At 37.3% G+C, this 25,680-nt stretch overlaps 1 protein-coding gene across 1 annotated transcript in view; it reads left to right on the top strand.

The window, feature by feature from the left end:
* LOC124186440 (synaptogenesis protein syg-2-like) overlaps window positions 1–25,680 on the top strand; it is a 222,259-nt gene that overhangs the window by 163,784 nt on the left and 32,795 nt on the right. The window contains exons 6-7 of the mRNA XM_046578176.1: window positions 15,211–15,419; window positions 22,564–22,674. Of these exons, the coding sequence (XP_046434132.1) occupies window positions 15,211–15,419; window positions 22,564–22,674 (320 nt within the window). The remainder of the gene's footprint in view (window positions 1–15,210; window positions 15,420–22,563; window positions 22,675–25,680) is intronic.

Raw genomic sequence — 25,680 nt, 5'->3', positions numbered from 1 at the left:
CTCAATATTTGTCGAGATTTTGTGCAAGGTTGATGAATTTTACGTTTTCAACAATTTTCAAAGATTGGATATAACTTTGAACTGACCTTGAGGATTTCACGTGGACCGGAAAGACACTGCTATCAGATTTCGAGAACAGTAGGAGTTCGGATTTTTGGTGACAGCGCAGCGAAGACAATGAGTTCGTCTTTCGATTTTTGGCTTTTGGGATATTGGCCGGAAGTTGGCAAGCCACGCGTGTAAAACCCGAACGAAATGAAGAAGATAAAGCTCAGGTGAACAGAAACGCGATGTCTCGGTTTCGAGGATCTTTCACGAACCGATTCAAAGAATTCGTGATCCGAAATCAGAGCTCTGGTGAAAGCTGACCAGAGATGAATGAGCTGGAGATAGAAAGGCATCCCCCAACGGGCAGAGAGACACCCCTCTATTGTTGTCCGGAGAAACGTAGAGGAAACCGAGCTTTGGCCTGTTTCAGAAACAAGAGAGTCTCTAGTTGATACAAACGACCCGTATTGTAGAAGCAAGACCATTGTCTCGTTCCACCCTCTCGGATCCGCGTGGCAAACACAGGGGTCTTCGTGCCGAGTTGGTGCGAGGCCAACCTGGCAGACACCTTACCTCGACACTCCTTCCTGCACCTCCCCCGTATTCATTAAGGACGAACCGGAACTACACTCTGAGTCAAAAACTAGGAATGGAGATCAAATCGTTTGAAAAATGGATTACATAACGTACCTACTATGTAGTAGCAGTGAATGTCAGCTGATTCCAGTGACGAAAGCTAAGATATCGATAATTCCGTGGAAGACTTTATGATTGGAACTTTCCGAGTGATTAAAGCCTGGTGTTTTTTGAGACGGTTTTATGATTAGAACCTTCCAAATAATTCAAGTCTGGTGTTTTTGAGACGGTTTTGATGTTTCTTGGACTCATCAGATCTAATCGTTTGAAAAATGAATGTCACAACGTACCTACTATGCAGTATCAGTGAATGTTATCTCATTCCAATGACACAAGCTAAGATATCGATAACTCAAGTTATTTTATACTTTTACGACTGGAACCCTCCAGATAATTGAAGTTTGGTGTTTTGAAGACGGTTCTTATGTTTTTGGACTCATTTAACTCGCTGATCATTCGTCCACAAATTGTCTGAACAGTATTAAAAAAGTCTTACAATGTAATAAAACTTCTTGATCGGCATCTTTTGTACCATGCTTACAAAAAATCTATTCTTCTCCACTCTGAAGACAACTGATTGTAGGGTTTACTTCAGGCGATCATCGAAAACCTCTACCATGTAAAAAATCATCTCGAAAACATCAGCACGGTATCAAAAGTATTTCGAACGTTTTAATCGATCATTAAACCCTTACTCGAATTCTTCGTATCTAAGCTTTTGTCAATCGATTGACCTCTTCAGACGGTCTCTTCTTTCGCTTTCACCCTAACTTTTTATTCAGACTGTGCGGTCCTATTTATCCTTAATGCACTGCACACAGCCAGTGTGATTGTGTGTGCTAATGTGTGAAGACGGATACCATCGTCTGCAGACGCTGTGCAGTTGTGACGGTGCGGTTCCATTCTGCTTTACGGCAGGTCTTGTGTTTCTGTGAAACGAGGAACCAAATGAAGACACATTGCTTTCATTATGAGGTGGTACCTACCTACCGACCTCCCCGTAGAGTTTCTGGTCTAGTGTTCAAATCTGTTGAGTCATTTGCGCTGTCTTCGTTTCGCTGATCCACTGACATTGACTTCCAGTCATCTCATCGGACGAGCTTTCGGAGTTTCGATACTTGCACTTACTTTCTTTTTTTCTTTTTTATAATTCTTTGTGCTGGTCTCTTTGGTACCAATTGCGCAAATTAATCGTTCGACCTATTTGACGCTACATACGTATTAGGTGCGTACAATCAAACGATACGATTCGAATCCAGGAAGAATGTTTTACGGTTGAAAACAAACCAAGTATTTTTTTTTCTCATACATGAATGAAAAACACCTATTAGGTTCTTAAATTTCCGTAAATTTACTGCACGGGTATCACGTGATCCTTTCGGTTATTTGATTCTCCTCCTTTTTCACCCTCGCCCTTATTTCTTGAATCGCACATTGTTTTCGGTACCTCCGTTTCGCTTCTCCCGAAAGAAAATACACGTCGCGAAATACCTATATATTATGTGTGTGTGTGTGTGTGTGTGTGTGTGTGTGTGTGTGTGTGTGTGTGTGTGTGTGTGTGTGTGTGTGTGTGTGTGTGTGTGTGTGTGTGTGTGTGTGTGTGTGTGTGTGTGTATACTTTGTATAAATGCTAGTCAATTTCTTTGGAGAAACAAACGTCTGTCAAATCTAAGCCCGGCAATATCTTCTGCTGCTTCTTCTCCTTCTTCTTCATCTTCTTCTTCTTCTTTTTCTTTTACTCCCGGGGATTTATTAGGGTTCGCAAAGGAAGTGGAACAGTTTTCCAACGCGGTAAGGGTGAGAGAAAGTGCCGGGAGGGGGGGGGGGGGGGGGGGCAAGAAGTTGAAAGGGAAAAAAAAGGAACGATGAAATTGAAGAAGAAGACAAAAACGAAGAAAGTTGAACGTACCTCAGGGCATTTATCTTGTTCAAAAAAAAAAAAGCAACCCGGTATTCACTGCTTTATATCCTGTCAGGTGATTAGGACCAACTTTAACTCCGAAAAACCTTAAAATCCAGGTTGTTTTTTATTTTCTCAAATTTCACCCATTCATAATCTATGCAACAAGACGACAAGCGGTCACAGCAAAAAATTGCACGCAATGTTTAAGCATAATTTTTGTAAAATCTTCACACAATTTGATGCTCGGTTATCTTCTCAGAAAGTTGAAGAATAACCGGACGATATGAAAACTTGAACGAAATCTCGATTAAAAATTGATGTATCCAAACATCGTAAGCTCTCGATTTTGCGCGACTAACATCGTGTTGAAAAAGAAATGGGGATGAAAAGAAGCTAGTTTAAACGATAAAGAAATTCCCTTATCATTCTTCGTGTCAAAGTTAGCGATGATAATATCAGGTAATCGAATCGAGTTTTAGATCGAGATAAAAAAAAAATAACGCGGACGGTCTGATCAGTTTGGAGGAGAAGTTCGAATAGCAGAGTGAACTTGATTATTTCTGAAAATAAAAAGGGAAAGAAAGACAAAAAAAAATCAGAGAGAGAGAGAGAGAGAGAAAAGAAGGTACGGATAGACGGAAGGGATGACAAGAAGTGGGAAACGGGGAGGTTTTTTTCACCGGGTGTGAGAGAGAGAGGGAGTAATTTACCGTAGCAGCAGAATTCCCCCCCGTTTTATTTCCCCGCTATACGCCCGTCCTATTCCGCGTACCCTCAGCGCCTTCACCACCGGCTAAAATCCCATCCCGTTTCATCCCGTTTCATCCCGTTCCATCCCATTCCATTCCATTCCATTCCGTCCCGTTCTACGTAGCCTCCCAGCTTCTGGCTACACTCTCTCTCTTCCTCTCTCTCTCCTTCTCTCTCTATAATCTTGGCTATTGTTCTCGTCAACGAAAAGGAAATTATTCCATTTGTCGAGCTAAACGAACCTCTTGACCGAGCTCGGTAATGAGACACGTATACTAGAGCTTTTTGATCAAAATTCACACCTCCGAGTTGATTCGGCGAAAATGGCTCGGCGGAATATTGTCACCTGTTTCGAGCACGATTTTTGAACACCGTTCGATGCTGTTGCTGTTGGTATATTTTTTTTTGTTTCAAAATTTATAAATTTTTTGATTTCAAGAATTTTTCATTTGGCTGCCGAGACTTGTCGGTTTCACATTTTTCACTCGGCCGTTTTCAAGATCATCGCGAAAGTTTGTCGTACAAAACGACAGACTCTTCTCTTTTCATGGTGATGAACATCGATCGTTGAAAAAAAACAAAAAAAAAACTGTTTTGATAGCTGGTTTCATTTGTCTCGTACTATGAGGAACAAATAATTAACTCATGTAATCATGCTTCACAATGATCATATACAGAATTTGAGGAATTTTGAAAAACGTAGGATTCTTTGAAAAGAAAATAATCTTATACTCGCAATGATATGAAAATCTGAAATCAAGTTGTTTTCAACTGGAACCTTAAACTTTGAAGAGTGATTTTACAAAAGGTTTATGTTTTTGCAGATTGAACTTGCGGGTTTTTTTTTCTACGTCAAATAAGTCGATTTATGGATCTAGACGAATATAATTAAGCTCTGAAACCGACTTGGAAGTGTATCGAACGGTTTTTTTTTTTTTTTTTTTTTTTTTATTCTCGACTTTGATCAAAGGTAAAAAATCGATCTCTGCCTGAGTCGGTTAATGTTTTTTTTTTTTTTTTTTTTTTTATACCCGGGCACTCGGACGAGCTCTAAAGTTGAATTTTCACGGATGAAACGATCCTGAATACCAATCATCCGGCGAAATATCTGATCGTAAAATGAACCGCACGAATCCTCGTAGCGCCCGATATTCATGCCCACGTTTGTTCCTCCAGGTTTATAAAGCGACCCTCTCTCGGTTCCCGGTATCATGGTCAGCAGTGACCCGGCGACCCGGCATCCGTTGCGAACCGCAAAGTGGTTTGGATAATATTCTTGGTAGTCACTGTTTATGATCACAGGACAACCCTCAGGGTGATGGAAATGTTGGAATTTCGGTTGAACCCCACCCAGGGTGAACTTCACCCCACCGAGAATTGCATTATGGGTAGCCCTAATATGACCCCTAAGTTCCGAGAGGCCGAATTGTCGTCGAATTTGACCAAAAATTTGAAAATTTGGTCAACCAAGGTGTCGTGAAATTCGGTAACCAAAATTCGAAAAGTTGGAAAAACTCTCTGAAATATTACGAAAGGCTGGGTGAATGAATTATCTTCTCAAATGATGAACGATTAATGTGAAACAACGACTATACGTTTTAATTATAGCAACGTTTCGTTATTTCACTGCGAAGGAAATTTATCCTTTTTTTTTTTAATGCCTTTTACTTGTTCATTACTTTTTTGAGGATAGTTTTATCTTCGTTTCTTTTTTGCGCATTCAGTTTTTACTTTGAATACACCGAGTTCACATGTCAGAAGTTCTACACCCTGAATTGAATACACGATATAACGCAAGATATTAAAATACTACCGTGAGAGGTGCTTTTTCATGTACCACAAACATTAAACGTTGAGTCCAATGTAAAAAATTATCCACGAGCAGGCAATAAACGGTTCTAAAAACGTAAAAACGACCACATTTCCTACGTTATTGTGTTTTTTTTTTCTCTCTCTTTTTATTACAGGTTTTTCACTTACAAATCGAACGAACGTAAAACGTTTTTCAATTTTTGCAATCAATAAATTAAGCTCAGAAATCCAATCAATTCCGGAATACACGAGGGAAAAAAAAAAATAGTAGAATTGCCAAGAAATCAGTTCTGAAATGGAAGTGCTGAGGTTCGGAAAATTTTTATGTTTCACAAAATTCTGAACAAACGTACGAAATACAGCGTTTTCTTTTTTTTTCTAGTTCTTTTTCTTCTCTTGCAGTCTCAATTCATAGAAAGTACGGATCCTTGAATACTTTCCCAACATTGAGAAAAATTTTATTTGTCATAGTAACTAGAAGAATTCAGTAAAACAGGTATCGTTGAAAAAATTGTTTGAATATTGTTGGAATTACGATAAACGACGTACGCGTAACCATTTTGCGCTATCGTCGATCCTTTTTTAAGGTCTGTGAGGATTACTCTACTTTTTTAGTTAAACAAGGCTTCAATGTCAATTTATTCTTGCGCGAGCATTAAATTTTCGCAACGGTTGCAAGAAAATCTAGCAACAGTGATCGTAATGAGAAAGAATAGCAACGGATACTAGAATTTCCGGTAACGGCTAGAAAACTAATTTTCATTTTATACCCAGAATCATATTTTTCGATTGTGGTAAAAAATGAAACTAGTTAAGGACTGAGCGGTAACCGGAACCAAAATTTTTTCTCAGCGAAGGTTTTTTTTATGAAACCGTTTAAGCGGTGTTAAAGATTTGAGTAGTTGATTTGATCAGCAGGATCCGGAATTAGATGCAGATATTATCAATTACTACGCCATGTATAGGAAGCAGGGACAAGTTACAAATTTGACAAGCGTGTCTATCGACTCAGGGTAAATTCTATTGAATATTCCATGCAACCCAACTGGATTCTGTTCGACGGATTATTCAGGGAGTAATATGAACTCTGCTAGGTTAGAGGGTTGAGGCGTTTAAACCAAGATTAATGCATTTCTAAATACGAAAGAGCTCCAACCTCCTCCAGGAACAGCAGCCGTGAGTTCGCTCCGCATGGAATTAATCCTTAATCACAGATTAAAGGATGTATCGGTTAAAGTTTCGGCAGGCTGCAAATATTAAGATGCGGTCAGGATACGAAAAAGGAAAGTTTGCCGAAAGGCGAGAAAATTTTTTAAAATACCACATGATTTGTTTGTTTTTGTCTTTTTTTTTTCTCTCTCTATTCATTCGATTTTCTTCAAATTTCAGGAACACAAGGTTTGTGAATTTTGTTCTTTTCGTTCGTTAGTCTGAAACTGATTTTCACTAAAATTTTTTAGACTTGTAGTTACTTTCTGTGAGATTTTATAAAAGTCAATTCATTAGCCAGAATAATTTTTTTGTTGTAAGAAGAAGAAGAAGAAGATTATAAACAATAATTTGACAGCGAGTTCTTTGATCTTAGGATAAGATCAATTGTAATTTTTTTTTATATATAACTTTCTAGTTGTGGTTTTTTTTTTTCAACCTCTTTTATATTCATTTCCGCGGACCTATTGTACGAAAGTCAGATATTTCGAAGAGAATTTTCAATGCACATAATGCCAGAGTGTAAAATTTATTGAAAGCTTCGATAATGAAGCGTCTGACGGGTTTCGAAGGAGGAAAAGAAAAATAAATAAAAATTCCTCGTCAAATGAATCGTCGAATAAAGGTTTCGCTCCATTTATCCGAAGAGGTTTTACGTTTTATATCCATTGTATGATATAACGGAGTTTAATCGAACGAGTAATGGACAGTTTTCCTGGTATTTCATTCGTTAGATTTTATTTCAGTCCGTCGTGTTTCAGTCATATAATATAAAGGAAGTAAACGAGTTTGCGTGAAAAAATTCATCGAATTTTTCATCACTCTGTGAAATTTTAAATTACCGATAAACACACAAAGTATCACAAAAATCACTTTTCTTTTTTTTTTTTATAGTTTCATATTTTTAATTTTCATACAATCGTTGCTTAATTTCATAAATCATTACATCATCAAAATTTTTATCCATTTTTTAGGCCCCTTGAAAATGATCCGAGCAGCGAGCAATTCGAGTTTTTGTTTTTTTATCGAACTATCTTGAAAACGATTACGAGTTCCATTTCTCGAGGGTTACAAGTTAATACTCACAGCCTTGAGATTCTTGTAGAATGAAATCCGCGCATTGTTCACTAAAGAATAATTCACAGTTAAGTCGGTTGAGTGCGTGCTTATAATTTACCAGTCTGTCTCTTAAAATATAATTGCGAAGCCTTTCATCATTGTTTTTCAAAGGTATTACATTTGCTTTCACCTAAGCTCCGAGACAATGAGATTTTTGGTTACAATGAAACATTAACCTTCGTTGTTTAACGGAGCGTTTTCATCCTCGGTAACGGTATTTAAAAACAACGTACAAAATTAATTTTCCAAAAGCTGCAAATATTCGGGATTGTCAAACGTGCGATTCTCGTTTTTTTGACACAAGAATCAACTTGTCAAGTATGCAGGTGCTTTTGACAATTCGTATTCACTGAAATCTCCAGTCATTGATTGTTATTTATTGTACAACATATAAAATGGCGAAAATAGAAGCGAATCATTTTTCATAAGCTTGCGCGTTATAGAAGCTTTGGGAATATTGACAATGAGTGTGTTGAATTATTTGCCAATGAATTTCAGAATTCGATTATTTTTTAAAGATTACTGAAGCTTATTCAATATTTCGTTGAAAATTTTCTAAAGCCTTCGAGAATCGAGAGTCTTTCGATTGAAGAAGAATTTCAAAATTACGTATCGCGATTTCGGAAGAATTCAAAAGTAAGCTTTATATTATTCACTTTTTCATCAAGAAATTGTACGAATATTTGTAACGGTTAAATTATTAAATTCATTTCACTGTACTGACCTTATTAACAAGATTTTTAAGCTCACAATCTTCAACTTTCAATTTTCCGAAAACTTCTTCAAGTAATTCTGCAAAATGTCCGCACAATCAACAATAATTCAAGATTCTCACTCTCCAAACTGTAGATGATTACTCTAATGAAAAATGAAAAAAAAAGGGAACCCAATAACACAGTTCTTAAAAAACAGTTAATACATTATGAACAACGCGATTTAATCCAATAAATTAACTGTTATTAAAAGACAAAAGAATTCGCCGACAATTTTTACATCTAAATATCAATTTTTTCCTTCTCTCACCGCCTTATTTTTTTATTTATTTTTTTTTTTCCAAGTATCTTAGCAAGTCAGGGTCTGAAAAAAAAAAAAAAAAAAAAATTTAAAAGAGATGCAGAATGCATGAGGAACGTTCCTGCAGTTAGTCGAAAGTACAACAGTAGGTAATACATTAATATTCAGTTAGCTCTTATCTGGCATCGTGACAAGAAAATGCATAATTCGAGGGCCGAAGGCCGACGGCAGCTCGGCGAAAGGATTGAACCGAACGGGGCGAGGGGATGTTTTTGGGAAGGGTGAGGGGAGGGGGAATTAATTAGAAACAGACCCAAGGACCGCGAAACGAACGGCGTCGTTATCAACTAGCAAATTCGTAGCCAAAGAACGGTCAAAATGCAAATTCGTCTTAAATTTTGGTCGTTAACAGCAGACGTCCTCGGTTCTTAGTCGAAAGACGATTTCTCCCCCCCCCCCCCCCCCCCCCCCCCCCCGCTAAAAAGCAAACCCCCACCCCCCGCGTAATATTCTACAGCTGTTAAATGGATATGCAAATCTTAACGCTGATGTAAGTCGCATCACGCTTCGCCGGCTCACTCGTACTTTGACAAACGATCTTACTTAACAAACTGTTATTACTTACGTACTTATGCAGTTTAGTTAACAGTTATATGGACCCACGTATAAATAGTATAATTTTGGAAAATCGTCTAGATTTAGAGACAGCTGCCTAATTGAAACCAGTTTAATCAAATTTAAACGTCGTTCAGTTTTTATTTTATTCTCAGATTTTTAGAAATCTTGTTTGGGTGGGGATTTTTTATAACAAGGAATAAGTGTTTGAATAAAAATTTTACGAACCAAAAATTCGATTTGTAATTAGTGATATTATATGTTTTTGGTATTGAGTTGGATGTAAAGTTTTTCGGTGAAAAATTCTCTCCGAATCTTTGAATTACCGAACAACTTTCAAAGATCGACGAAGAAAAATGTTGGTCAAGCTTTTTCAAAGTTTTTGGTAAATAAACTCACTAAACTTTAGACGGAGTCTCAAAGTTAGATCGCAAAAATTTTTTCCAAATATTCCAAACTTCGTAGTTTCGTAAAAAGTTTATTTCTTTACTTCAAGCTTTTCCGCCAAATAATTCGGAATTACGCGTTTTCGGAACTTTTCAAATTCGAAATTTCAACCCCGCCCCGTTTTAAAGGTCCGGGGCCAAATAGCGATGCACGATATCTCGATTTCGGCCAATTTCCCGGCTTAAGCGGTCGGAAATCGCGTGTGAAGTGAGCCGGTTGCTAATTAACTGGGGATTAATTTATTAATTGGTCAGGTTGATAGGGCTCAAGCCGGTGCAACTACAGGCAGGCTTGGCTGGCTGAATGCGGTTTGGTGCTGTTTTCGTGCAGATCATGCGGGATATCCGTTAAGCTTCCAGCGTTGCACAACGTTTTGCAAAGCTTTTCTCGAGCTTATTTCGCTTTGAACCTGCGGCCGCTATAATCTCTCGCCGTTCGACGTTATCTGGGAACTAATGAGCCCGAACCTTCAACCTTTTGAGGGATATATCGGACGTACCCTCTGCGCAAAAAATCTTTGAATGGAATAGAAAATCGCCAACGGAATGTTCGAAAGCTGTTATCAAATTCGATCAAATTAATTTCTCTAATTATCACACGTTTTTACCGGTATTAAAAATAATTCGGAGAGCTACGAATTTATCCTATACAAGGTGAATAATATATGATTTTGGAGCAACTACGATATTTTTATTTGATTTATTTTTTTTCATATTTTTTTATTCACACTTGAAACCTCAATTATTTCAATTAGCTGAATATTATTGTTTTGATTTGAATCGTTTTCGATATGTTGAGGCGAGATGAATTTTTTTTATTGACAAGAGATTTGGAAACCTATGAAACTTGAAGCAATTACAAAAAATTGAACAATCAGATCGCAATGATTTTTTGATACGTTGAAAAGTTTTCAGGACGTTGAAACGTATTTCAGAAGACTGTTTACTCGTGTTTTTGTTTCTTTGATCAGTTTCATCAAATTTTCAATATGTCCCAATGGAAATATTTCGAATCTTGGGAAGTGGATGTTAGACACTGTTTCTCAGGAAGTGTAGCAAAAAAAAAAAAAAAGAACAAACCAAAAACGATGCGAAATTAGTGTCAAAATTGTAGAGGAAATAACAAATAAATAAATAATCAAAGGACGTGAAATTTATTTCGAAAAAATGTCAAGTTCTCGGAGCTTTAAGCTGCGTGTAAATTTTTTAATTCCTATAAGAATTTGAAGAAAAAAAAAATGCGTTATATGTATGTACACGATAAACAAATGAGCCTATAAAAGCGATATCAAAAAACCCATAAATCACATCAGCGGTATAAATATTAACTCACCGCCGCACCCATAAATTACATACATACGATATATAATTTGTCGAGAAATTTGAGCATTTCTTATTGTTGTTGTTGTCGTTATTATTATTATTATTATTATCATTGTTGTAATTATTACGTTATCGTTGATATTATTATTATATATTTTGCGGTCGTTTTTCCCGAGCACAGCAGCACGCACAAAATCACTTCGCCGGTCGATTCTATCGGATGATTGATTGCTTCGCCGTCGGGAAACGATGAGAGTTGATTACTGTCTGAAACAACAGCGAACAAAACTGAAAATGGTATGGGAGAAGAAAAAGGGAAAAAGGGGGAAAAAATGAGAAATCAGCGTTAATAAACAAGGAAGCTAAAATTCCCGATAAGCGGTGATAAGAAAAACAACGAACTTTGCGACATTGCGGAAGGCTCGCGACCAGGGCCGTAATAATTCTCAGGGTCCTTTTAGAAAAGTGGTCGATTTTTCTGGGACGTGTTTCGTTCGGCTGATTAAACACTGCCAGGTAAGATTTTTTTGGTTTTAAATATTCTGCGATTGATAATAACTCGGAAAATTCGTGATCGATAAAATTCAAAATTCAGCTGGTTTTGAACTAAGAAAAGATGCGACGATTGAGCTCAAAATCATCAAAATCCGTTAATCGACTTTCAAGATATGATATGAAAAAAAAAAATCGCATGTTGTTTGGTTGATGTCTTAATCGAATAAGTCGAAAACTGCCAGACTGGTCATATTCAAAATTTAATTAGTCTTGAGTTGAGAAAAGACTCGTCGATTAAGACCAAAATCATTCAAATCCGTTGATTCGTTCTCCACATATCGTCGAACAAAAAATATAATCGAAACAACTTCCGTTACTCATTTTTTCTTCGAAAAAAAAAATAGTGAAAATTTAAAAAAACAACTTTATTCACACGTACGACGTTACTGTTTCAAAAAAGTTTGACAGTAAATTTCGACGGTCGTTTACCGTCTTTATCATCAAGTTCTGAAGGAAGAAAGGCTTGTTTTTGTGGTTTTCGTGAGCTATTCGACGTCGCTGATCGTTTTCCCGCGGTTGAAATTCGGCCCTGGCGTTATTAAAAGCGGGGAGGAACTATTAATAAGCTAATTTGGTATTCCAAGGGGTGTTGGGCAGGGGGGCAGAGGGTCGTATCGGGAGTAACGCGCGTTGAGACTCTAAGTAAGTAATAGCTGAATGGCGTGTACGCAAGGGATTCAGATTTATGCCGAACCTTCAGCCCTTCTGTATATATCGGTATGGGGGGTTGTAACGCGTGTGGGGTTGAAAAGGTATAAATTTACAGCGCCGCGTTCCCGTTCCTTCACCCCAGCTTTTTCGCCCCCGCATCATTTTCTCTGTCCTTACAACGCACGAGCCTCGATCATCTCAATTATTCTTCCAGTTTTGACGCCCGCGGAAAATAAATTTACATTTAATGAGCTTATGCATGTACGGTGTGCTTTGCTAACGACCGAATGGCCCGTCGTCTGCTGTTGTTTAACGCGCACGCGCCACAATCTGTGATCAGCTGTTTTCCAGGGTTACCAACCGTCATCAACGTAACCTCAAAAATGTTTACACTTTTCGCTGATAGTTGTCAAAATTTCTTAGCGATGGGGCGTGGTTGAAGGTACGAATTTGAAAATTTCTGAAAGTGCCTAATTATTTACTGGCGAAACTTGAAGTGAAGAAACGAATCTTTGAACAAAGAACAGTTTCGAATGGTCGGAAACCCGACGGCTCAAAGTTCCGAAATTCAAATTCCGCTGGAGCAAAGTTTCGAAAAATAATGTTTCGTTAGAGTGAAAGTCCGAAAATTAAAATAAACTCACACAGCGTAGTTTACTCAACGATTAGGTGTAAAAAAATTAAGAACGACCAGGATTCCGAACATAAAAATATCGAAAATCCAAAACAAAGAAAATTCAAATCGGTGAAATTTCACTGAGCCAGAAGTTGACAGATCTGAACATCTTCGATCGTTCGGAATTTCGATGTTCCAGATTTTTTAATTTTCTCATTCTCGCCCTTTCGCCATTTTGACTTAAATTTCGATTAGACATGTATTTTATTTATGTTTTTTTTCGGTGTTTTCCGGAAACTTTCACCAAAGCTTTCCGTTGAACTGGTAACTCTGAATCCTCACGACAGCAGTTTAAGCTCGACAATGTTACATGATCAGAATCCCGTGAAAATGCAACGTTATATGAAAACTATGCGGAGAATTTAGGGTCGGATTTTGGTCATGGCAACGGCTGAGCCAAGCCTGAGGCCCAAAGCCTAGCATGCAGGCATCCGATACTCGCCGCATGCCTTGGAACAAGCTTTTCGCGTCAACGTCCTCTTATACCGCGGTATATCTTCCCTGTTCCGTACCTTCGGGTGAACACCGGAAATCCGCAGGAGAGAGCCGAAAAGGAAGCGGAATATTCGTGCTTAAATTGCAAGTAAAAAAAAAAATTCTACTCATCGACGGTATCTAGGTAATATTTAGTGAAATTATTTATTTATTTATTTTTTTCCTAATTTATTAATTAAACTCCGTTTCCCACATACGAGAACATAACTCGATGTAGAATTCTCCGCTCTACGCGATGGTCAGGTCATTTTTTATCTATCGAAAGCAGCTTTTGAATAAAACGCATAAACGACAAAAGTTCTTGTTTTCTCGAAACGCCGTCTATGCAGTTCAAAACTGACTTAAGATTTGAGTTTCTGAGGGTAAAAAACCTCCTTGCACAAAAATGCAGCCGTATCCCCGAATAGTTTTAATTCAGACCTATTTTTGCTGCACCAATATGGCGAGTGTATACATATACATACTTATAATATATATATATGTATATACGTGTAAATACGTTCTCGCATTTGTTCACAGCGACAAAACCAGACAGGCCGAGCATCGCTTTTACTGCATGATTTACCTCGGAAGCTTTTATCGCGAAAAAGCAGAGCAACAGAGAGATGACGTATTACATATGTATACATACATCGTGTGCAATTAGACACACGTGTATTACGTATATCTATATAAATATGCTATAAACGAAAGAGAAATAGGACAGTTAAAAACTTTGATAAAAAAAAAAAAATTGAAAATTTATGTGTAAATAAAATTCAAACTAGTTGGAAAGAAACATAAACTACACGAATAGAGATGATTTTTCTAGTTTGTGTGGAGATGAATTATAAAATTTGTTTATTCGTTTTCCTATTTCCAACTTATGTTGTTATTTTTTGTCACGAGTGTTTGGATTTTCATAGAATTCATTTAGTAAAAAAAGGGATGGAAATAATACTAAACCCTAGCGTGGAATATCATGATTAATATATTTGTAATTGCTTTGAGAATGAATTTAAGACCATCGATTTTAATTTGTTCTTAAAAAAGAAATTTCGTCCTCATAATTTGAAGCTATTCTTAGAAGTAAAAACTCTTTTTGCTTTTCTTCTTTTCCTCTTTATCGCAGAAAGGGAAGTGGCCAAATATGTATATATATACATATATATATATCTTAAAAACTTGATACAGTTAATGAAATGAAATTGAATTTTCAAGTAAAAGTTTATTTATCAAATATCTTGCCTCTTACATTCGAGTTAATTATAATTATTATACTTGTTATTCGTCCCTGCAACGGAAAATACGTGCGAATACATACATAGAAATTATTTAATTTACGCGTTACAACAATTTAGTGCCGCTACACCTGCACCGGCTGGGCGAAAGCTCGAAAGCTTGCGTCGTTATTCGCGCGGGCAATTTAATATCGGGCCGATGTCGATCCAGCAAGCTAGCTTGGCTGGCTGTTCTGTACCTGGGCGTAAGGTAGATATAGCCAATAGCAATTAACAGCTCGGGTAAACATTGTCAAAATACACCTGGTGCTAACTGAACTGAACCACTCTTCACACCCCGTAGCGAAATCGGGACGTCGACTTAACGACGACTGCGTGAAAAGCTCCTCGAAATTCATCAAAATCATTTTTCCGTCGTTTTGAAATTTGTTTAAAAGATATTTATCAATATCGTTCTGCAAAATAAAGGAAATACGCGGAAATAAAGAAATGGCATTAATTCTACGAATTTGCTATTGCGATTTTGGAAAATCCGTGCAATTTCTGTACTTATGCGTTAAATGAAAATTTTTCAGTAGCGTTTTTGTTGAGAATCGTGTACAGAATGGGGCTGTTAAGCCTTTTTTTACATTTGCGTTAAAGATGTCATGTTTCGCTGATCCTTTTTCATCTTACGAAGCAAAAAAATACGGGCAGCGAAAATTTTCATCACGGCGTATCTTTTTTATTGTTTTTCAGCTACGACATGAGGCCGAAACACAACGAGCAGACGCCACATTGGAAAAATCCAGATTACCTCAACGAACGGGCAACGTTCAAGGCGACAACCGAACCCGCGCATCTCAACATCAATCGCGTCGAGGAGAACGACGAAGGAGATTACAGATGCAGGGTTGACTTTACCAAGAGCCCGACCAGGAACTCCAGGGTTCAACTAACCGTAATCGGTGAGTGATGAAATAACAAAAAAATTAATCAATGCAAGCTCAAAATTTTAAAGATTCATTTTTATTTATCGAATACTTGGACGAGCACGCGAATCTTGCAAAAGTGTCTAGCTGAATTTTTTGCCGTCAATTTTTCAAATTCAAAAACAAAAAAAAAAAAAAACATGTACCACACATTCAATTTCAAAAAATCATATAGCTTGTTTTGTTCTTATTACCGAATTATCCATAAATTACGTAAAGTGGACTGTTAACGGACTAACGAACATTCATTTGTTTCAAATCAAAACTTATGCCTTAATGCCTATCGGTGATTTATTTTAAATTCATTTGTAAACAAAACGAGCTACATTATTTATTTGAAATTTGACGACTTATACAAATTGAATGTCAAGTACAGATTTTACCGCGAAAATTTAAGCTGAAAAGGTTCAATCAACGATCAACAATCAATTTGAGAAGATTTTTGATGCATTTGACCTCGTTGTTGTTTGACTTTGAAAAACGTGGCACTAATCCAAATTTTAAAAATCTCAGGCCACTCCGCTTGTTAATAAATTACCCAGCAAAATTTCATACCCGTTGGTGCATCTAGAAATTGCACAAACCGAAATCCGTAGCCGCGCCTAACTTGTTTCAGCTCTTAACACATTTTGCGGATCAATCAAACCGTGAGCTTTAAACGCACTTAAAAGATTGCTGAAAGCTTTGCGCTTCAGGCATTTTCTGGCCTCAGGCTTCGAGCGAACCGGCTCTCTTTTCATCGTAAAAAGCGCTGCCGTTATAACGCGGAAATTTTACACGATGTGAATATCAGGTTACGTATAGTAAAAGTCAGGCATGAAAAGCGTTATATGGATTTTGGTCTTTGTGTTTTATTTTTTCTCGGCTTTTCTGTTCTTATTTTAAAGAAAGATAGAACAGAGTAAGAAATGTCCTATAATTCGTTGCATATTGCAAATGATTGTAAATATTTGTTAGAGAAATTTTTTCGAAACGATGAGATTATGAAGAAAGGGAAGAAAATGATACGAACTTTTCGAATATTAAATCAAAGATATTTTTCTGATCATCGAATCTGTGTTACTGTGAAGAAAATCTTCCCTTTACACATAATATTGTGCTTCGTATGATTTTCTACGGAGATTTGAATCTCCGTAAATTAGTAAAATATTTAATGTATAATTTCATGTAATATTAAATAAACCTAATCGCATATGGTAATCATTTTTCAAAAACGACAAAGGGAAGAAACTTATTCCCTCAATAAAAGTATTATTCCAAATTATTGTTCTGTCTCATGTAGCAAGACTTATCCAATAATATCTAAAATAATAATATCTAATATATCCAAATCATCTGCAAAAACTTTGCAATCATTCGCAAATCGCTTTACAGATTTTTATTGAATTCGTTTACTCTTTTCCATAAAGTGAAGGACAGTTACGAAAGGGAGATTTTCAGTCTCAGAGATCGTCCGATACAATATGTCCGTCTGTCGACGCAGCTGTCAAAATGCGTTATGGACCACCAGGGCGAATATTAGCCTGAGTCAAATACCGCTGACACATTTAATCGTATTTGCTTATCCTATTCCATTCATGGAAAATCCGTGCCTGCCTGTCTGCATGTGTCGACAGTTGAACTAACTTCACAGGTATTATTTTGTGCTTTCCTTTTTTCATAATTTTCTCTCTCAATGATATTGCAATTTATCAGCACTTTATTCTTGGTTTTAATTAAAATTGTCATCGACGATCTTTCAGATGAATTAATTATTTCAGGATAATGTATAATTGCGGGATACTTGATTTTGGTTTGTTTACAAAATTAAATGACCGATGATAATGTTCACATTCGAAATGAAATGTAGATAAACTTCAAAGACAGTTTTCAGCAATGAACTCTGATAGAGTTTGAATAATTTTCACTCACTTTGTATCGGTAGAAAAATTTTCGGGGATGAAAATTACGAAATAAAATCAAAAATCGAATGAATTGTAGATTACAGAGAAACGTACGGTTATCTTAAAATTTTATCCAGTTGAAATTACTTATTTAATAATTTTTTAAAACTCTTCATTCCTACACACAACTCGAGCGGTGATACAAAAAATTTCTTCGCGGGATAGCAAGAAGAGTTCTGAATACAGATTCTTACATTACCGACACCAGCCAAGACACAAAGCTTTTTCTTCAACATTCGAGGATAGGTGATATCACTAGTCTGGTTGATTTTATCGATCATTGGGTCATTCGGTTGATCGTTATTATCGATAAAGTCAACCAGAGTTATGAAATCCCCCACCTTCGAACGTTCTGTAAAAGGGTTTGCGTCTTGGCTGAGTGCCGTTAATGTAGGAATCCGTATCCGGAATTCTTCTTTCTATTAAACTAATTTTAGTAGAATTTGAATAGTGTTTTGATCGCGGCGTTAGTAAATTATTTACATCGAGCGAAGGGCCCGAATTACCGACTCTCGCGTAATATTGAACCCTTATAATTCTCTGGAAGCACGCCGGGTGACGCCCGGCATTTAATGAAGCCCGCTCCTTCGTTAGCGACTTGACCGTAATCCGCGTTTATAGTATATGTATACTCTACGTTGTGTCTTTGCATCTAGATGTCTGAATTCCGGACCGTTCCTCTGGAAGGCTAAAGACGGCGGCGATAAGCTTCAAGCTTGGCGGGTATATCAAGCCAGTAAACTAATTGCAAATCAGCTCTGCGACGCGGGTGAAATTTCCAACCGGTAATAATCACTGAGACGACAATCCTGGATGAAAAAACTGGGATATTTTTATTTATTTATTTATTTTTTTTCTGGCTGGATATGGCGACAAATGTTGAACGCTGAAATGAAAGAAAACAACGCGAAATTACAGAAAGAAATTCATACGTACAGTGTGAGGTTGAAAGGCTTGTCTGCAGAATCGTTTTTTTTTTTTTAACGATACCTGTTTTACTCAATTCTTCTAGTTACTGTAAAAAATGAAAAAAAAAAAAGTGAGTTCATTGTTACGGAACGTCCCATATATTCCATAAATGTAAAATGACGACCTTCGATTAAATAGCCTGCGTGTAAAAAAATTATCAGACGTTTCTCCCTTGCGGCCGAATTACAGTTGGATACAAACTCATGTGTTTGGTATATATACATGTATGTAAATATAAATATGGTACGTTACAAGCTCGTATATCTGACCTCGGATAATTACGCACATAGAAAAAAAAATACACGGTATTTCACCTGCAGCTTCTGACCAACTATTATATTTAGGGAAAAAACACACGCACGATGTTTTGCCAATGGCTTAACATTACGCGGATCGCTCACGCAGCGAAACTATCATATATTGTATACACATACACGCACACCGATGTGTCGTACATGCCACGCTTACATACCTATCATCACAAATGGTCAGGCATTCGTGCTGCACGGAGACAGCCGCTCAACTCTCCTCCGCTAAAGAGGCAATAAAATTGCCCAAATTCAACTCTGGCGTGTCTCACGTTAAAATGTTTCGAACGCAGGGGTCAGGGTCAACTTATAGCTGCGAAACGCGGAAATAACGTAATAATTGTTGATATCAAAAGTGCGAAATTAACCATTTCGTAATTCAAAGGGAACGGCTGAAACAGGACGGAAAAACGGTTTGATAATCTAAAACCGATAGGACTTTGGCACCCAGATAAAAAAAGTTTTAAGAAAGAAAAATGGGGAGGAAAAAATTTCTGAAGAACCAAACGTTCATGCGTTTTTTTTTCAATAATAAATATATAAGCGGAGAAAAACAACCCTTTGTTTAAAAAAAAATATATGGGTATCGGTAGAACATTGAAAGATGATGATATTTCATGCAGAACCGGAAGTTCACATTAAACGGGACATGGAAATTTTTCATGCCCATCGTTTCGTTGTAAGGTATTGTAAGTTTTAGATTTTTTCATACCGCTGTTTTCGAAATCATCGCGTTTTTGGGACTCTAGATGTTCGAAAACTTGAAGTTTCTTCAAAATGGAAAAAAAAAAATTGATTTTCTACCGAAACCAATACTTTTCATATTTCACCAAAGTTTATGAGATGCAAAAAAGATTGGCAATTATTATTGAAGAAGAAACAAGAGTTTAGCATCGTATTTCTCTTAGTTCTTGAAGTTTTCGCCTTATTTTGCTGCTGGAATATTCGTTAACGTTGAAAATCAAAATTGCTTTGAAAATTAACGAAACGATCAAAACTTATCCTTAAAAAAATCGTTACACGTAGAATTACGCGAACCGCGTTCCATGTTGAATCAAAAAAATCTCACGTCAATCGGCAGTTTCTAATAACCAGGATCGCGAAGTGGGAAACGCTTTGAGAAAAGGGAAAAATGTAATCGAAGACGAAATAAAACCTCGAAATAACAAAAAAGAACTCCGCGAAGAGATGAAAGTCGAAAAGTGTGCGAAGTTAAAAAAAAATTAAAAAAAAAGAAAAAAAGAAAACATAGAGAGAAATAAAAGGGGTGGAAAAAAATTTGTTCAACCTTTTGCCTTTCGAACCCGGACGAGAGCTGCGTCGAATTCAATTTTCCTTCGAATAAAAATTCACGTCAGCAACGGGCGACCGCGGCCTTTCCGAGTACCGAATTATTCAAATTTTCGAGTGGCCGTTCGAGAAGAGAGAGAGAGAGAGAGAGAGAGAGAGAGAAAGGGGGAGATAAAACCGAAGTCCGCAACCGTTCCTCTCGAGTCAAATTAAATCTTTTGGATTAATTAATACACCCGATTCGCGGACGCCGTTTATCGAGGACGCAAATTCTCCCTTGAATTTCTACCCGCATTTACGATCCTGGAACTCGTTTTCTCCAACGAACGGTCCTCTACTCTTAATCATTTTTAATGTACTACATATATATATATATTTATATATATGTAATAAATGTATAAATTAAATCCGTTGTAACTCGAAATCGCAGGAGAGCGAGAAACCAAATTAAATCAGTCTGTATTCGTCCTTCGCGACTTTTCTGCAGATCGAATTAAGAGTTTCGATTTTATTCATAATTATGTAAACCGTTTCTTCAAGTTTCATGTCAGGCAAATGTTTAGGTTAATTTCTTTCTCTGTACCTGTATATATTATGGTTGTAACAACGATCGTTAAAATGTATTTTGAATTTCTCTCATCCCTTTTCGTGTTCATAGATTTATTTACAGGGACAAATACTTTCAAGTAGATTGACCATATTTTTTTAGGACCCAAACATCATTTTTTTTTTATCCAATGCGACAAATATTCCGTCAACTAGAGACTTTAGTTCTATGAATTCATCTCTGATCTAAGGTACAGGATTTTTTTAAACGATTATTTAAATATTCTTATAGATTCTACGTGTACTGAAATTTCATAATAATCGCACTCTGCACGATTAAGAATTAGAATTTATATACACTTCTCAATAAGAGAATAGAGAAAACAAAGTCAGAGAGAGAGATGTAAATGAAAATGTAAAATAAAAATTAATTCTCTCAAATTTTTGTAATACAAGTATATTCTTTGTAATAATTTTTTATCCAGATATTCATATTTCAGTTTTCTCTAATTCTTGACACCCACTACGTTGAGTAAACCACGCCGTGTGAAAATATTTTAATTTTTTCGAAATTCGAGTCTATCGAAACTTTATTTTTCGGAAATTTCCTCTATCGTAACTTGAATTTTTGGAATCTTGTATTTTGGAACTTTGAACCGTCGGGTTTCCAACTGCATATTCGAAACATTGCAGTTTCTCCGAGGTTTGATTTCCTTACTTCAAATTCCCCCACCAAATAATTCGGAATTAGACGCTTCCGGAACCTTTCGAATTTGGAACCCAACGATAGCCCAAAAAGTGTCCTCAAATTTTATCAACATCGTGAAATCTCTGTAGAAAAGAAGAACGACTTGTTCTCTCGATTCTAACCCCGTCGAGCCGCAGTGCAGGTTTCGCTCTTATATGCGAGGGCAGCTGGCGTTGAAGGATGGCGTTTAATTAATTGGTATACACGTCATTTTGAATCTCGAACAAGCTTGCAAAGGCAGCTTTGCGGCCTGCCGCAGGCTAACGTGTTCAAAACTGAGCGAAACAGCGCGGCAGCGACGCGACTCGATCTGATACCGAATAAACCGTCACGCGAACTCCTCGGGGAACAAGGTATGATCGGTAGGGTTACCGGGTTGAAACATGTTGTCAGAGTTCGCTCAGCGGGTCGCCTTCCGACGATTTAAAATCTTATTTATTTGACTGCCCGACGATTCGCTCGCCCGGAACAACTACGTGTCAGATCAATCTTTCTCCGGTCGAGTTATAAGCCTGTATATTATAATTATCGCAAGCCTTACGACGTAGCTAATATAAATGCCTATTTACGAAAATTTTGGGCGGAGTTGAAGTTGCGGATTTGAAAGTTCCGAAAGCGCCTAATTCTGAATTATTTACTCGCGAAACTTGAAGCAAGGAAATCAAACTTTAGAGAAACAATAAAGTTTCGAATGGTCGGAAGCCCGACGGCTCAAAGTTAGGATAGTGCAAAGTTCCCAAGAGTAAAGTTCTAGTATAGAAATATTCAAAAAAAAAAATAACAATTGCTAATCACTTGCGATTCTCAATAAGAAAAAGAAAAAAATTTCTAATCTTCCTTTCGTAACTCTTTCATTCGTTCGCCAAGTCTTGTCGCTTTCAAACTTTTCACTGAGTCGTTTTTGAGATCGTCGCAAAAGTTTGTCAAACAAACCGACAGACCCTATTCACTGGGATGAAGTGTCGCAAAAAAAAAAAAAAAAAAAAAACCAAAAAATAAAAAACAAACATTTTTTCCGACTTGTTTCTGTTGAAAAAATCCCACTTATTACAGTCTTTGTTCAATTCCCCTCTTAAATTGTATCAAAAATCTGGTTTCATAATAACAGACGGTCATATTTTGAAACTTTCCGCATGAGTGAAGAACGCTGTTGGAACTTGCCACTATAAATTACCGTTACGAGCTTTTACCTCGCCCGTCGGTGGAAGGGAATCAGAGACGAAGCGAGAAGAGCTTGCACGCAGAAATGCGTGTCTCGCCTCCCGTCGTTACCCCGAAAACTAACCACTCCACCTGATTTCTGTTTGTTCTCTTAGTGCCGCCGCACAAGCCCAACATCCTTGATGACAACGAGAGGACGGTTCCTACGGTCGCTGGTCCCTACGTTGAAGGTGGACTCATGCGGCTCACATGCGTTGTCTTCGGAGGTGAGTTTTCGCCAGTACCTACCTGTCAAAAAATCGTTACCTTTAAGGGGTTGTAAGAGGTTTAGAGGCCAAAAAAGCGATTTTTTAGGAATTTTTCACGAAGTGACGTTTCAATTTATATTGATAAAAAAAATTTATGCGCATATTTGAGTAACATTGAACTATGTTCTGATATTTTTCATTCGTTAAAATGATGATTTTTAAAGCTGCCGTAGTCGATCTGCGGGAGCACCTCTAAAAATAGGCGATTCGTAAGCTTATCGAAGAATGAAAAACGTTTTCGCCTTTATTAAAAAACTGTTTTTTTTTTTTTTCAAACCTGTCTTGGTAAGTTATAAAATTTTTCATCGCCGAGGCGTGAAGTCGACTGAAAATTAACGTGTATAGAAATTATATAATTATAGAAGTGAAATTATATTAAAAATATAATTTCGGGGTATAGAAATCGTCGTGTCAAATACCTGGCGTCTTTTTTCATGCGAATAATTTTCTGCTCCGAGTTGCAGTTGATAAGGTAATCCGACGGCAGACAAATCGTTCAAAAAGCATATGATTCGAATCAGAATTGTAGAAGTTTAGTTTATCGGAATAACGGTAGCGTTAGTCTTGTTTGAGTAACACAAACATGTGAGCATACCTGATATCGCAGAGGAAATATTGATAACAATTGGAGGCGATATACACACGGTGGCTGTTTGCTAGGTCGTGTAACGCGCTGCGATAAATATTTCAACAGCAAACAAGCAAAGAAGTTGCTTATGAAAGTTCTACGTGTACCGTAAACAGAAGCATTTCCAGTAGCAGCTGCAGGTGAATTGCGTCAAATTGTTGATGCGATTATTAAGAAGAAATTACAGGAAGCGGCAATTTGTTATTGCATTTCCTTCCGTTTCCTTTAATATCTCTGATGAAATAAACTCACATATCTGATATACCTACCATAAAATGTATCGTAGAATCATTTCTCTGCGCTTGATCAAAGCAGGAAATAGCAATTTGATCCTCAATCGTGCAAAGATAATTGACTTTACGGAATATCTATGTATACATTTTCATCCGAGGTGCACTCAAGAGCGAAATTTTTTAATTATTATTCCCCTTTTTGATTTTAATCGAAATTCGAAAAAGATATACGATTCGATCCTACAGGACTATATAATCTCTCGCGTAACGGTCTGCTGCCGTGTTACGCAAGATGAAAGGACAGGGACACGGTCGTTTCAATGGGGGATGATTAACGAGCCCTCGATAAAGTAATTTCAGTTTTGCGAATCGCCCTTCTATCCAGTGACCGCAAGAGGTGATAGGATCGGAGGATTCGACGGTATAACGGATCGAATCCGGGAAAAAATCATCGCAAAATTGGTCAAGGTATATACATGTATATGTATATATACGGTTTCTTTTTTTCCTTTCTTTTTTTCTTCCTCCCTTTCTTTTTTTTTTTTTTTTTTTTTGCCACGCGTTAATTAGCGAGAAGGTAAAAGGAAACGGGTTCACGTCCTCTTTCACGTCAGATTCTCCGATTCCCCTTTCTTTTCTGATCGGAAAAGAGAGAATGAAGGGGGAAAAAAAATGTCGGTAGGGGCGTGGAGTAAAGCTCACGTTCATTAAAGCCACCGACTGTAGGTGGAACGAGCAACAATAGATGTATGAATACATTGTGTTACTAACGATGCAAATAAAGAAATTTTCTGGACATGCAGGCAGAGAGGGTAATAATATACGTCCTGTAATTTCAGTGATTATGGAGTTAAAAAAGCTCTGGAGCTTTTCATCCCCGCGTACCCCCTTTTGTTTTTAGTAATTTTCATCCCATTACAGTGACTGGATCAGAAATTTACTGAAAACCTGTCTAATTGCTTCCACGTATCAATTTCATTGCGGTACAGAACGTCCTCTGCGAAGAAATTCTGTTTTCAATATGGCGCGGTATTGAGCGCGAGATGAACGACTCGATCAGTGTGACAAATGAACAAATTCTGTAGCTTAAGATTGACAGCATTAACGTGAGGAGTTTACGGTTCCAATTTCATCTCAATTCGTTGAAACGTTCTCGAGATATCGCGCCGAAGGTTCTGAAATATGGGAAAACAATTTGAAAAGTTTGAAATCTAATTTAAGGTTAAGCAGGGAATGTTTGTTCACGGGATTACGTAACTAATATCACCGTGTGTGCATTACAGTTTCAAGAACCGCAACTGAGTCTCGTTTGAAACTTGAGTAACAGTTCGTACTTCCAATATGCGATGCCTAGTTTATTTGATAACGTACCTAGTCTACGTTCGTGCCGCGGAAGGTTGGCGCGGATAGTTCGAAAGTGAGGAAAACTCAAACAGCGAATAGAGAGAGACCTTGTGACCGACGCTGGAAACGCAAAGTCAACAGCCTTCTCTCCGCTTTCCGGTTCCCACATGTACACCGGCTAACCCCTTTTATGCGTTGAAGAACATGGTCGCAGTTTCTTCGTTACAGATTACCGGCGTAGTATCGCCGGGCATGTTGCGTGCAGCCAATTTTGTTTGACTTCTCTTCCTTCTAGCCGTTTCCTCCCATAAACCGCGCAAACTCGACGCGCGTTTGGATCACGATTTTTCTTCTTATCCGCCAGAACTTTATCACCAGCTCTTCAAGCTCATAACTATAATAGCACCAGCCTTCAGGTACACGTGCTTAACTTTCCAAAGCGTTATGTTCCAGCCAGTTTTTTCAATCCAAGCAAACATTTCCACTTTATCGTAAACACACCTCACCGTTCTGGAATACAGGCAGTCATTTTTACACCTCAATTTCAATGTGCTGTTTTTTTTTTCATACTTCTCTTCAAACTTTTTTTTTACATATAAATTCACTGCATCTTTTTTTTTCACGGAATATTTTTTCGCATCTTTTCAACCGCTTGAATGCAAGCTGTAAACTCTTTTATTGAATCGTTTTAGTCGCGAATCATGGCTGTATGATAAACCTGTCTATTCCATAAACTCTGGTTGAACCATTCATGAATTT

Source organism: Neodiprion fabricii, chromosome 7, assembly GCF_021155785.1.
Source record: "Neodiprion fabricii isolate iyNeoFabr1 chromosome 7, iyNeoFabr1.1, whole genome shotgun sequence".
Classification (NCBI taxonomy): Eukaryota; Metazoa; Arthropoda; class Insecta; order Hymenoptera; family Diprionidae; genus Neodiprion; species Neodiprion fabricii.
The sequence above is the reverse complement of the archived record's forward strand: the minus strand, read 5'-3'. Positions and strand labels throughout refer to the sequence as shown.